This window comes from Meles meles, chromosome 16 (assembly GCF_922984935.1).
Source record: "Meles meles chromosome 16, mMelMel3.1 paternal haplotype, whole genome shotgun sequence".
NCBI classification, from domain to species: Eukaryota; Metazoa; Chordata; class Mammalia; order Carnivora; family Mustelidae; genus Meles; species Meles meles.
In genome coordinates, this window is record NC_060081.1 from 20,900,982 (window position 1) to 20,916,055 (window position 15,074).

General features: G+C 41.7%; 1 protein-coding gene across 9 annotated transcripts in view; it reads left to right on the forward strand.

Annotated features, from left to right (window-relative positions):
- AFF3 (AF4/FMR2 family member 3) overlaps positions 1 to 15,074 on the forward strand; it is a 568,940-nt gene that overhangs the window by 473,957 nt on the left and 79,909 nt on the right. For 7 of the 9 annotated variants that reach the window (XM_045981491.1, XM_045981489.1, XM_045981493.1 and 4 more), the window contains one exon: positions 2,331 to 2,371. In XM_045981491.1, coding sequence (XP_045837447.1) covers positions 2,331 to 2,371 — 41 coding nt within the window. The remainder of the gene's footprint in view (positions 1 to 2,330; positions 2,372 to 15,074) is intronic. The other 2 variants (XM_045981492.1, XM_045981498.1) reach the window with 1 other exon arrangement.

Here is a 15,074-nt window from a genome sequence, read left to right on the forward strand (position 1 = left end):
CCGTCCCTTGCCGGGTGCTTTTAGTGGGCATGCTCCTAGGCTGGCCCTCCAGAAGAGCGCAGACAAGGGAGTGTAAGAGAAGGAAGTATTCCATCCCCCTAAGTATCCGAGGGGGCTCCTGGGCTCCAGGTCTTCCTCAGGCTTCTCGCCTCTCCCTGCTCCCTCCGGTGTCCTCACCAAGAGATGATCTGTGGGTATTGGGTATTCTTCTTCCTGCTCTTGGACTAATTGTGTGACACTGGAATGCCAGGACATTTGGGCCTTAATTTAGTAGAAGCCAGGGGAAAGGGGGAGAGCAGTAACCCCTTAGATTGCAATAACCTGGACATTGACCGACTGGCTCCCTCGTCATCCCCTTCAGGGAAGGAGAGGGCGGTTTGGAAGCAGACATAGGTTGAGGGCCAGACTACGGTTGCCATTCGCAGTTCCACAGACTTTATGTCTTTTCTTAAATCGGTGTGGTTATGTCATTTATGGGAATTATCAAAGTTCCTCTTGGGCCTTTTCCAGGCCCAGAAGCAAATCTGACTTATTTCAAATCTGACTTTCCTTCCTACTTTGCTGTAGTGCTTCTCCGTAGAGTTACCCTTGTGATTTTATGGGAACTTGTCCTCACTGTACAAGGGCACTTCCTAATCTTTGAAAGATTTTCACATTCCCAGCCTCAGGCAGTAAGAGCCAGTAGTGATCCCCTTCATGAATGTAAAACGAAGAAACACCTCTACTCAATTCCAGACACTCCTTGTCTTTAAAGTTCTGCTCAAATTTCGGTGGGAAGGATTCCCTAATGGATTCATTCATTTAGTGTTTACTTTGGATATTTACCAAGCACCTGCTAACAGTTCTGAGCACTGTTTGAGGTGCTACTGGTCCACCAACCATTAGTTGTCATTCCGACCTGCATCATCTTAACACTGTCCTACCTTAACCTTTTCATTTACATGTTATTTCACAAGTGCCCTCAAGTCATCCCTGGATCTCCAGTGTGACTTCCTACCTAGGGATGAAGCTTCTCCAAGACAATGACTATGAACTGTACTTTTGTTTTTGTCCCTCCTGGAGCCCAGCGCCACTAGTCTCTACACAATAGGAATTCTGTAAATGTTGAACTGACTGAACCAAGGACATGAAGCTCCCCACCAAAGGTGTATTTCATTTCTACAATAGGGTTGATGATGCTGATGTGTGATTCTCTTTTTCTAATATGAAGATTGTCTGTTTTGTCTGCTGTCTAAATGGAATGAGGAATAGCATGGGAAGCATTTTGGTGTCCCTGGTAAGCAGTAAACTTGACATGTGTAACATACATGAATTTTATGCACTCTTTATTTCCTGGTGCATCCTGAGTAAGCCTTGGTCTTAAAGGCCATGTTTTGATCCCCTCCCATTTATAACTTCTGAGACAGAGAACAGAGTGTGACCTTGGCCTTCTGAAGTGTCAGAGTGCTCATTGATAGAAAGCCAATGTACAAAAATATAGAGAAGGCAGACAAAAAATTATTACAAACCTGAGAGAATCTGATGGAGAAATAGTGGCCTTATTTCTTTTCTTTTTCTCTTAGTTTTGGTAGTAGGAAGAGTTGCAAAAACATTCAGAAATGCCCAGAATAATATAATAATTCCCAGTGTGCTCATCACTTAGCTTCAACAGTTACCAACCCAAGGCCATCTTGTTTCATTTATAGATGCCCGCCCACTCTACCTTTCTTCCAAATGTAATGTTTTAAAGCAAACCCCAACATCATATAATGGTACCCATAAATATTTCAATACGGATCTCTAAAAGATTCTTTTAAAAATCACCCCAGCATCATTACTATGTCTTCAACAAATCAATAATCTCATAATATCATCACATTTCCAGTCAGCGTTCCAATTTCTAATTGTGGTAACTTTTTCGATAAATCTGAAAACTGAGTCAAAAATTATACTTTCATTGAGAAGGAATCCACAAAGGAGCCAAGACAGATTTGTTTCTTACAGGAAAGTAGAATAAAACCGTGGGAAAACGATTTTGGAGAGTAATTGTGCAACAGCTCTGATCCTCTCCCCTGGTCTCCAGAGACTGGTCTAACCTCACCTGCCAAGTACTCCGTGCCTCCCCGGGCTCGCCCCCTGGTGGCAGGTGTATGCTTCGGGGGAGGGGAGGGGCTTCTGTCAACTCTTCTGGAAACCTTCATTTCTTAACATGATGGGGCTCTCTACTATGTTGCTAGTAGTTTAATATTTGGCCACATGGCAAAAATGTGTGACCGGATTTTTTAAAGTGTTGATTGAGTACATAATTTAAAGTCAGAATATTAAATAAACATCTCTGCCCTTCCTTCCAGCAGGCAGCCCAGAGAACAGCTCTCCACGCTCTGTCTGACAGGTACATTTTGTCATTTTTATGAACTATAAATTGCTTTATGAAACATTGAGCCCTATTTATTGTGGCATATAATTCATAATCGGATTTTGTCCCTAAAGTATCTGTGAACTGGGATGTTAAACATTTTGCATGCTTGGATTTGTCATGCATGTGTGGAGTTTATTACTGCAAAAATCGCCTTGTTGTATTTCATAGAAAGTATGAAGAATCCCTTGTTGTGCAATGAAACAGGAGACAAGTAAACTTAGAGGAAAAGACCTGCATGGGGCAGTAAATTCTGAACTTTGGAATTGGTGGAGATCTAGGCTCATTTTTCAGCAATAAGTGCTTCATTTATTTTGAGATGTTTTCTTCAGACTTTTTCCATAGTGTTTCACCAGGAGCTGTCTGTCTTTTGATGAAATTCTCTCTTGAAGTACTTCATGCACATATCCCAGTTCATGGTCCCGAGTGCCTAACTTTTTACTCCTGGCTTTGGCTTGTGTTTTCAGACTTGTGTTATTGAACGAGATGTATAAACCTAATCAATAAACACACTCAAGCTGCATTTCACATCCTGCTCTACCCAAAAGGCTATGTGTGAAGAGAGCTGAACAGGGACATACAGAATTACTTTCAAGAACAGACCAGACCCTTTTTGTTTTGGTTGGTTTTTGAGTTTTCATTTACTAAGATTACGGTGTGTGTGTGTGTGTGTGTGTTTCTTAAAGAACTGTCAGGAGGTGAAGAGGAAGCCCCAGTTGCTGTCCACAAGGGCGGTTCTTACGGTGTTAGAAGCAGCTGGAGATGTTCCCCCGGCTGGCTGGTTGGGATGTCAGCATTATCTAGCTAACTGTTAACCACCTTCCTTTTCTTCTCAGTTCTTTTTTTTTTTTTTTTTTTTTTTTGAATGAACAATAATTGACTGTGTCAACTAGCTCAGTTCAGTGCTTCTCCAAGGCAAAACCTGTCACTTAGGCAAATTATCTGTGCACATGGCTGAAAAGCATTTTCTCTATGGTGGCAGGCTGAGCATGAGTATTTTTATTGCAGTTGAAAAAGCCTTCCCCATGCCAACCACACAAGCTTGTGTGCTCTGAGAGGGGCCGCCACAAGATCTCCTGGAACTGCTTCTGGGATTTTTCACAAAAGCTGACAACTATACTGCTTCTGAGTCTGTTGGTAGGAAGGACACTCTGGATCGAAACATTGAAAATCTGACGCGTTAATTCCTTTCCTCTACATGTTTCTTTGACTGGTTAAGTAAGAGTTTCCAAATGCATTCCAAAATGCACTGAAACCAAGTGGAGGCCCTCAGTTTACAATATTATGTTATTGCCAATGATTAGAAGATTTCTTTTGGAGGTATTGAAAATGTTGTAAAATTAGATCATGGTGATGGTTTCACAGCCCTCTGCTAAAAGCCGTCAAATTGCACATTTTAAATGAACGAGCTTTATGGCATATAAATGATGTTTCAGTGAAGCTATATATATATATATATATATATATATATATATATATAGACACAAAACCGCATTATGACCTTTGGTAGAATGAATCAAAACCTACTTCAGGAAAATAGGGAATTCCTTTGAAGACATGGCTGCAAATACAAAGACTAGAACTAATGCATTCTAAGGCTGCTTCCCAAAAGATACGTGATTCTGTCCTGGATAGAAAACGTGCATGATTTTAATGATGAGGAGTACTATTCCCCTTGACTTTTTCTGATATTATATCTAAAACCCCTCATCAAAACCACCAGTGAGTCAACTAGTAGTTAACATCTTAGCCCCTGTTGATTATATCAGTGCTAACAGCAGAATACTATGAAAAAAGAAGTCCATCCCAAGAAGCAGGTTCCCAATGTAATCTCTCTTCTTATGAATTTCTCCATCTTTAAATGTAATAGAGCATTTCTCCCTTAAGTCTAAAGGTTTTTCTGTTCAAAATTGGGGGAGTTTGGCTCATTTTAAAGTAATGAGTTGACTTTGCTGTTCTAGCAATGCAGTTGTGTATACCTTCTCTCTATTCGTTTTCCAGAATTCAGAGCCACACAAGTAATTTCCAGAAGTGAGAAGTATCTGTAATCATTTGGAGATAGAATTTTAAATCCTTTTTTAAAATAAGGACTTAAAACACCTATTGAGTTCATGGGATTTATATTTTCTATTTTCTTAAATTAGGGAATGCTAACTTACCAAGTAAGAGACGTCATTTTCTAGCACATTACTTATTCTGTTGAGTAAACTAGTATTTTTTAGAAAATGATGAATGTGACTCTGGATCACACTACAGCATGTCTCGCCCAATATCTACCTGTCAGAGGAACCACCCCAGCATGGCAATGGGATTAAGCAAAAATTTCCCAGGGTGCTTAATGGGATTAAGCAAAAGCCTCTGCCTTTGGCTCAGGTTACGATCCCAGGGTCCTGGGATCGAGTCCTGCATCGGGCTCTCTGCTCAGCAGGGAGCCTGCATCCTCCTCTCTCTCTCTCTCTCTGCCTGCCTCTCTGCCTGCTTATGACCTCTGTCTGTCAAATAAATAAATAAAATCTTTAAAAAAAAAAAATTTCCCCCAAGTCGTGACCTTCCTAAGGTAGAGATCTTACCCTAGTATCTCTGGCTTCTTGGAACAGGGTATGAATCTATTCTACATTCAATGAGATAAACTACTCTGTTTTCCTGAACTGTTGTTTCCAGCCTGATATCACTTCTTGCTATAAAATTCCATTATGATGAGGCAGCACTTCCATTTTGTCCTAGAAAGTGGCAGCACTTTTCAGACCTTAAAATGTGCTTTCCTGAGTTCTGCAGTTGGACAGAATAGTCCATGTTGGCTCAGGCTGTGCCACCATGGACTTCTTGTTGTCTCCTGTCCTGCTAGTCTGTTCACATGTGGGCCCCTTTCACTTCCAGTTAGCCTTATAACCACCTTGAGCACCTGGTGAACACAAGGACATTTGATACAGGAGTAGAGCCATTTTGTTTCAAGATGTGAACTTGATGATGACCTTGGGGTCATTGGTAGGTATGAGCATATACTGAAGGTAGCTAGGGGTTGTTCTCTGCTTCCCTGTGAGAAAACCTGCATCCAAGTCTTAGAGACCTAACCCGATGAGACGAGTTATAAGAAAGAGGGTTGGCCTTTCCCTTTTCATTTTAATGGCAGGTAGAAATCTTGTCCCTTTGGGGTATCTGAGATGAGAGAATATCCAGATGTCTTTTGAAGGCCAATCTTATCTATCTTTTCATTTCTCTAGTTTCTTGGTTTAAATAGACAGTCCAGCAGAAATCCAGTATCTGACAGTTAAGACTGTGCTTTAAAGTTCTGTGCTTTACAGCAATCAATGCACAACGTTGATAAATTAAAACTATGATATTTCCGTTACCTAAACGTAAAAATCTTCTGTGGTCACCTCCAGTGAAAACCTGTGGCCTTGTTCGGTTTTGCCTGAACAATGGGCTGAGTTAATGTTTCCTCCAAAATAGCCAGAGTGTTGAAGACTGGATCACACCAGGAAGGCAAATGTGGGTTTCAGCCCAGCCAGCTTGTGCCACCCTGCAGTGACAGGAAGCCTTGCATGAGAGTAAAATGGCACTGTTGTTCTTTCCTACTGCTGACTGTGGAATTTTTCATCTGTTTTATGCCTTTGAGTGTCAGCTGGCCTACCAGAGGCCCACTGATTCCCCAAATCATGAAAAACGTAGGAGACCAGGGCAGGAAGAGGTGGCAAAATTCTCAACAAGGTCAAACAAGCCAATTATAAGAAAACCTCAATCTACAAAGGACACTCTCTTTCTTACTTAGTCACTCCTTAGAATGTGCCTCCCAGGCTTTTTTTTTTTTTTTTTTTTTTTCTCCTTATGGATTATTGTACCAGGCAGGGTAGAGAGAGGCAGAGGAGAATAAGGATAAATGGGCATGAGGCTCATTTATAAAGGTGTGTCTTTGCTGTAGATTCGCTGCTCTGTGAAAGCTGCCACATCGCCAGTAATGTGGAAAATATGCAAAGTGCTGTTCAGAGAAGGAAGGGTATGCGTGCAGCATATGAAGTGCCTCTGAATATGATTAACTCCGCCTCATAAGTAGTAAATAGTAGATAACTGTGATCAAAAAAGGGATTCGTGTGATTTATCAAGCTGAGCAACTGTGCATTTGCAGAGAAGCTGGAGGTCAATCTGGAAATCTAGGGCAAGAGGAGCACTAGGAAATTGCCAGGACTAAGAAGTTAATCATACCCTTGGACTGCTTCCATCTGTCTCCGAGCGACAGAGCTGCTGCAGAACGAGCAGGGATGCTTTATAGCAGGAGATCAGGAATTAATATTTTCTGTGAAACCTCAAGCATCATTTGCAGTAACTTGGGTTTTATAAAAATGGAGCATAATTTCATATGAATAAATCACATTCAGCTGGAAATAAGAGGAGCTGGGGGGGAAAAAAACTGTGCCTGACTTTAAAAAAAAAAAAAAAAGGAATGAGCAAGAAAGCCAACATGAAAACAGTTGTTGAAGCGATGGCACTTGGAGGGCACGAGTGGCCGTGTGGTTAAATTGTGCATATAATCATCTTCTGAAATGTCAGTGTGTGACTCCAGAAACGGCTACATTTTTATAGCCTTGGTGATGCATCACCAGACTGTAACCTGTCTGCCCGTCTGGCAATATCTCAGGTCCAAGACCCATTTATATTGAAATCCAAACAACTGCCATTGATTGATTCACTTGTGCCACGAGCAGTTAGTGAGCGCATCCCGCGTGCTCAGCCAGGCGCAGAGCTGGGGCAGAGACACAGTGGTGAGCAGAAATAGCCATGCACCTCTGCTGGGGGCTTTACCACGTGGAGTGATACTGGCTTTACAGAAAGAAGGGCCTCTTGGGCTCATTCAAATAAATCTCACCCATCAAATCTCCTCTTCCCATTAGGGAGAATGTAATGGAATTAAGGAAATGAGAAATAGACTAAAAGGAAGGGGTTTTCCTTCCACATGGGGCTCGTGTTCGTCCAAAAGCAGGACTGGAAATGGCCCCAGAGCAAGGTGAGGAGGATGGGGTGGTGCATCGGACCGCAAGGTGGGGGGTTTGCATCCAGCTTCCTCTTCTTGACCCCTTGCCAAATGGACCCCTTCAGCCATGCAAAGGAAGCATGCTGGAGGTGGCCACCAGCGTAGAAGTGTAACTTTCTGGGTAACATTTTACACAATGTCTCTAATGTCCTGAGAAGGGAGTCACAGTTACCATGTACTACTAACAGTTGGTCTCTTCTCAAAGGTTCCAAAAAGGGGTGGGGGATGCAGGACTTTTTAAGAAATTTTAAATTTCCAATTTTGAAGATGCTGCTAGCATGGCATTCTAGAGGGTATCTATCAACCCTGCCCTTGAGACCCACAGCCTTGTCTCCAGTGCAAGGGACTCCTTACTTATACTGAAGTCTTTTTGGTATACCGTGTAAATTAAAAAGACCTTTCGAGTTTAGAAGCACTATCACGTTGACTGTCTCATTTTGTGATCCTCACAACAACCTCATGAGCTAGGAAGCCCATTTTACAGAAAAGAAGACTGAGCCTGAGCTAGGTGATGTGACTCATCCAAGGTCACAAGGTAGGACGTGGCAGAGCTGGGACTAAACTCCACATCCTCCGACTCCCAATGATTATGATTCATCCTCCACCGCACAGCAACAAAGCAGATGTGAATGGGGCCGGACGCCATGTTCTACATTCTAACAAATGGTTAACTCAGTCTGTACTAATACTTTGTTTCTACTAATCGTTCTAATAATCCTGATGTTTCTGGCTTGGTTATCTTTTTATCCCAAGCACCTAGCGTAGCTCCTAGTGATTAGAGGACACAGGAAGTCACTTGAAGAATGAATGAAAACAATGAGCGAATAAATGAATGAACTAGGACTAATGTTTTGTGGTTGAAAGATGACAGCTTTGGGCTGAAAGTAGAAAATACTTTCCTGAAACTAGCTATGTGCCACTGTGGCAGACCACCCAGGAGACCGAGGTTGATGGTCAGGGGCTCACCACTAATGGGTTAAAGCAGGTGTTCATGCCCATAAGATGCTACAGAATGCATCTTGTGCATTGAAGATGCCACAGAGATGAAGAGTGGGAAGAAATGGAATGATTAAAAATATCAGTCCAGGGGTGTCTGGGTGGCTCAGTCTGTTTAGTGTCTGACTCGGTTTTGGCTCAGATTGTGAATTCAGGGTCGTGGGTTTGAGACCCGTGTCCGTGGGGAGTATGCTTGAGATTCTCTTCCCCTCCCCTTACCCTCCCCCACTCATTCTCATTCTCTCTCAAATAAATAAATAAATCTTTAAAAAAAAAAAGGTCCAAAAATAGGCAAGAAATTATTGAATGGTTAAAGTAGATGTGAAATACATAAATAGATAGCCAGACAGACAGCTATCACAGTGGAATATTATTCAGCCATAAAAAATGAAATCTTGCCATTTGCAACAATATGGATGGAGTTTAGAGGGTATAATGCTAAGTGAAATAAGGCAGTCAGAGAAAGACAAATACCATATGATTTCACTCACATGTGGAAACTAAGAAACAAAACAAACAAGCAAAAGGAAAGACAGAAAAGAGAGAGAGAGACTCTTAACAATAGAGAACAAACTGATGGTTACCAAAGGGAGGAAGGTGGGGGATGGATGAAGTAGGTAGGGGGATTAAACAGTGCAGTTGTCACGATGAACACAGGGTAGCATATGGAAGTATTGAATCGCTATATTGTACACCTGAAATTAATATAACACTCTAGGTTAACTAACTGGAATTAAAAACTTGGGGAAAAGAAATTCAAAGGATTAAAATCATCTAGTGCAATTAAATTAGAGTGGAATTAAACTAGAAATCAGTACCAGTGGAGTCACAGTGTCACAGAGAGGGGGTGAGACCAGATGCCCTCTGGCCCCTCACAGTCTCCCCACCCCTCTCTTCCTTTCTGTGATTCATACCATAGCCACGACTTAGGGTTCTCTCCCATACTGTCTCTACCTGTGATTCCTGCTCCTTTTCTTCCTTCATTCATTTGAAGCATGTCTACACTACTGAGCCCTTGCAGTGGGAAAGGCATTGTGCTGGTCTCTGTGGGAGACACAGAAATTCATTACCCATGGATCCCAGCCTCCAGGAGCTTACAAGGTGGTGGAAGAAGCTTAGGCATCCGTGTAACTGCTGTGCACATTAAACATCGCCGTGTGCACACCTGGCCATAGGTCTTCCTAGCACAGCAGTCATCTGGTGGTGCTACGCTCCGCCCCTCCTGGACATTACTTCATTTACTCCTCACAACAACCCTCTTGGCTAGAAAGGAGGGATTCAACAGAAGGGCCTTGAGGAGATGACGTTTTCAGTGCAGTTTTAGTTCATTTCATTCCCCAAATACTCTCCCTAAAATCCTAGTGAACCAGGTGACCAGAGACACATCACTTACCTGAAGTCTTACAGACATAAAGCCTCAGGGTGGTCTGACTCTGGTTAATGATGCTCTTAGCTGCTTCTGTCATCGCCCTTGCCCCCCTATCAATTTATGAAGAAATCAAAGCCACTGCAGGGGTGCAGTGAGGCCCTGAAGTACTCTCCGAGCAGAGGAGAGGAGCGGCGGTGGGGGAGGTGTTGGGAATAGCATATAAAGGATGGGTAGGGGTGCCTGGGTGGCTCAGTGGGTTAAGCCTCTACCTTCAGCTCAGGTCCTGATCTCAGGGTTCTGGGATTGAGCCCTGCATCTCTGCTCAGCGGGAGATCTGAGATCGAGCCCTGCATCTCAGCGGGAGATCTGGGATCGAGCCCTGTATCTCTCTGCTCAGCGGGAGAGCCTGCTTCCCCCCCCCCCCCTCTCTGCCTGTCTCTCTGCCTACTTGTGGTCTCTCTCTCTGTCAAATAAATAAATAAAATCTTTAAAAATAAAAAATAAAAAAATAAAGGATGGGTAGCATAACCAGACTCAGGAAAGAAGAAGGGAAGTAGGGACCTTCTCCACGGAATGAACTGCCTTGGTCTGAGCAAGCAAGACAGTGGGAGTGAACTGGGAGCTGCAGGCCCCTCGTTCTGCTGAGGTATAGATGTCTAAAGGGAAAGGGATCTGAAAGCCAGCTCCAGACAGCCACTGGTGCAAGGGGTGGGGTCGCCTTTTACTACACAGTGTTCCCCTTCAGACGTGGGATTGAGTGTCATCTTCCATGGAAACCTTAAATAACCAGCACCTTTTCCATCAGCACCTCATGTAATTGTGGACAGAGGTCTGCTTCCATCCTTTGCTCACCTTCTTTATTTATTTCTGGTCTTGACAGCGGACAGGAGAATAGGAAGCCCATCTTAAGTATTAGGTAGTACTTTATACAAAAGGAGTACTCAGTAAGACTTTCTTGTGCCTTTCAAACAATAAAGGCCAAGAATTCAAATTAGGCCCTCTTATCACTGCTCTCTGGAAAAAAACACCAAACCTCTGGCCTGGCTCTCCCTTACCTCTCCTCATCATGTAGGAAGGATGGGATTTTGAATCCTTGAACTTGGGCTAGAGTGTACTTCACACAAGCTATTTATCCATTTGCATCTAAACTTCCTCAGTTGCATAAACAGGCTGATAAGTAATGCTGTCCTTGTTAGGTTTATGTCCAGATTAAATGTGGTGATAAATAGAAAAAGTGCTCTGTTAATCTGTCCATATGAGAGTAATTACTCTGTTACACCACTAAGAAGAGTCACTCATCAAGATGCCATGAGATACTCTCTGATTTAAGTCCTACCAAGAGGCCTAAAAGCCAGGGGAGGAAAATATTACAGTATGGACTTAATATATGAAACTCTAAATAGCTAATAGTGTGGGTCATGTTCTTACATTGATGTTACAGAAAAATAAACATCAACAAATCCCGAGATCTATGCATTACTGTTGCTTATACCATTCCTATTTTGTAATATATTCTAATCTACCCTGTTCTCCCCTAAACGTCAATTTGTGGGTCTTTGGGTCTTAGATGAGGCTCTGGGCTGTCTCTACCACGTCATCTTCCTACTTTAGTCACATAGAAAAGTCAATCTGGGTCAATTTCTGACACCTTTTTTGGCAGGTCTCCAAAGAATTGGTCTCATTTATTGTTTCAAAGTAAATAATCTGTATTTCAAAAGCAAACAGTGATTCTTAGATACTGTGGGGATCCCTGGTAGAGATTTGTTCAGGGGGACCTTACAGAGGGAGAAAAATTGCGAAGTCTTTGAGCCAGTACTCTCCTAACAGGGCCCAACGGTACTCATATATATCACAAAAGTGGACCCCTTTGGCCTTATCACTTCTTCTGGAGAGGCCATGTAAGCATCCCCCACCGCCCTTGGGTGGCTGTAAGCTCAGTTGACTGCATTAACAATGTGAGCAAATGCAGGCTGTCGGGTCTAAAACTCAGCTTTTAAAAAGCCCCCCTAGTACTAATTTCCACAATAAAACTGAATGGCTCCAGAGAAGCCATTGAGTTCTATCAGGTAAATAACACACATTTTAAAAGGTCCCAAACATGTATTTTACACAATAGAACAGAGCAGTCTGGAAGAAACTGTTACAGTCTTTTGAGTAAATAAACAATGAATTGTATGAAGCCACTAATTGCACTTTAAAATGGTCTAGTGGGTCTGGGGACACCTGAGGGTTAGTGGGGATCTGCTTCCTCATGTCTGCACTTGGGGATGCCATAGGAGGGGCCTCTGAGTGAAACTGAGTGCCTGTGAGCCCACAGTAACGAATGCAACTTTCTTGAGAGTGTGTGGTCTCTTTAAAAAAGACTGCTAGTGGTGATAGCCACACAACAATGTGACTTTACATAATGAACCATACACCTGAAAATAGTTAAAATGATAAATTTGATGTTACATATATTTTACCACAATTTAAAAAGTTAAAAAAAGAAAGATAGAAATGAACGTATGCGCTTCGGGATATTGCCCTTTGTCACATGTCTCTGGTCGGAATTACTGCTCTCTGCTCTCCATCCTGGGTTTGAGGTGCTGGAGTTCTAGTCTGGAGATTCTTTCCTTCCTTGTCTGCTAGCAGGAAAAGCCTCTCGCAGGCACGCCTGGTCCCCAGTGGTGAGAAGACCCGCCATCCCACCCTTGCTCCCGCAGCCAGGGGGAGATCAGTGATTACCCAAGAGCACAGCTAATCATCCACACTACCTGAGTTAATGAGCCTCAGGAAGGGGGGATCAAAAGAACCAGACACCCATAGAAGGCATCATCTAATTATTATTACCATAATTTAAATTACCAGCTTTGACCCATTGCCATCCACACCGTGTTCCCCTCTTCTGGACCCATTCTCTCAGACTAAATTGATAAAATTATGAAGACAGAATATTTAAATAGAAGAACTCTAAGTTATTTTTATGAAGGTCTTTGTCACCATGTCATATTCCTTTGAACACCATATAGCTTTCACTTTTACACCAAGAACAGTGATATAGCGTACACTTGTTAATTTTTTAATGCATCCAAAAAAGTTATCTATTTACTCAATACACAAGACATCTCAAAGTTAGCATTAAGAGAAATAAAACTCTGGTGAAATTAACATAGTTTTCAATATTTGTTACTGCTATCTACTCTTTTTTCTTTTTTAACTGAAATACAGTTGTCATATACCTAGTGACATCAGTTTCAGGTATACAACATAGTGATTCAATAAGTCTGTTCCTTCTGCAATACTTTACCACAGGGGTAGCTACTGTCTGTGGCCATACAAAACTATTAAAATACCATTGACCATTCCCTAGGTTGTACCTTTCATCCCTGTGACTTATTCCTTCCATAATTGGAAGACTATACCTCCCACTCCCCTTCTCTCTGGCAACCATCAGATTGTTCTCTGTTTTCATGGTTTGATTTTGCTTTTTGTTTGTTTGTTTCTGTATTCATTTATTTTTCAGATCGTACATGTAAGTGAAATCATATGATGTGTCTTTTCTCTGTCTGATTTTTTTCACCTAGCATAATACCCTTTTCTTTTTTAAAGATTTTATTTATTTATTTGACAGAGAGTCAGGGAGAGAGGGAACGTAAGCAGGAGAGTGTGAGAGGGAGAAGTAGGCTTCCCACTGAGCAGGGAGCGTGATGTGGAGCTCAATCCCAGGACCTCGGGATTGTGATCTGAGCGGCAGGCAGACACTTAACAACTGAGACACCCAGGCACCCTGCATAATACCCTCAAGGTCCATCCATGTTGTTGCAAAAGGCAAGATCTCATTCTTTTTTTATGGCTGAGCAATATTACATTGTGTATATATACCACATCTTCTTTATCCGTCCATCTATTGATGGACACATAGATTGCTTCCATATTTTAACTCTTATAAATAATGCTATAGTAAACATAGGGGGCATATATCTTTTCCTTTGGGTAAATAACCTGTAATAGAATTATTGGACCATAAGTTATTTCTATTTTTATTTTTTTTAGAACTTTCATACTGTTTTCTACAGTGACTACACCAATTTACATTTCCACCAACAGTGCACAAAGCACAATCCTTGCCAATGTTTTTGTTTTTGTATTTTTTATTCTTGCCATTCTGACAGATATGAGGTGATATTTCATTATGGTTCTGACTTGCATTTCCTTGATGATGAGTGATGCTAAGCATCTTTATATGTGTCTGCTGATCCTTTGTGAGTCTTCTTTTGAAAATGTCTATTCAGGTCCTCTGCCTATTTTTTAATTAGGTTATTTGGGGTTTGTTGGTGTTGAGTTGTAGAAGTTCTTTATATATGTTGGATATTAATTCATTATCAGATATGTCATTTGCAAATATCTTCTCCCATTCAGTAGGTTGCCTTTTAATTTTGATGATGGCTTGCAATGCAAAAGCTTTTTATTTTTGTGTAGTCCCAATAGTTTATTTTTGCCTTCTGTCTACTCCCTTTTAAAAATATATATTTCTGAAGTAGAATTACACATACACCCTCTTGAATAGCTAGTTTTCATTAGGCTCTTCCTTAATTTTAAAATTTAAAAAATTTTAAAATTCAGTCCTACACTGAATATGTTGATGATTAATTCACTAGTCGTCAGTTCTTTTAAAATGTTTAAACTGATTTTACAGGAAGAAACAATCTGTAGTCACCCCCCCCCACACACACACCTTTATTCATTTTATGTGTTCACCATTCTCACTGCCCCAGATCTGGAAAACTGGACTGAACGTAAAAGAAACCCAAGAGCAACAAGTAATATAACTTACGGGGGGTGGGGGGGTGGGGGGGTGGGGGGGGAGAAGATTCAAAAAGATAAAGTACATTTCAGTACACATGTATATTTCTTAACACCCTGAATGCCACTGTCTTTAGATATTTCACCCATGTCTATGCCTTTATTAAGTGGAGAGCCAGTTGGAGAAACATTTGTGGTAGGTGGATAGTTTTAAAGCCAATAGATACATTGTTGGGGGTGGTGTTTTGTTTTGTTTTGTTTAAAACCAAACTACTTAGCCACTTTTAATGGAAGTTTATTTAAATTATGATATCACCAATATTTTTTGTTTTTTGTTTTTGTTAAATCTCCTTTTAGTGGAGAAAACTAGCCAAAAGCCTGGAGCTTTGCTTCTCTGCTTTAAGAGCCTTTGGGCCAACACCTCCCACCCATCCAGTCCCCCAGTAAATTCCCTCCCAGACAGTCCCACCCTGGCATTTCACTCTAGACTCGCAGAGCCAGCTGGA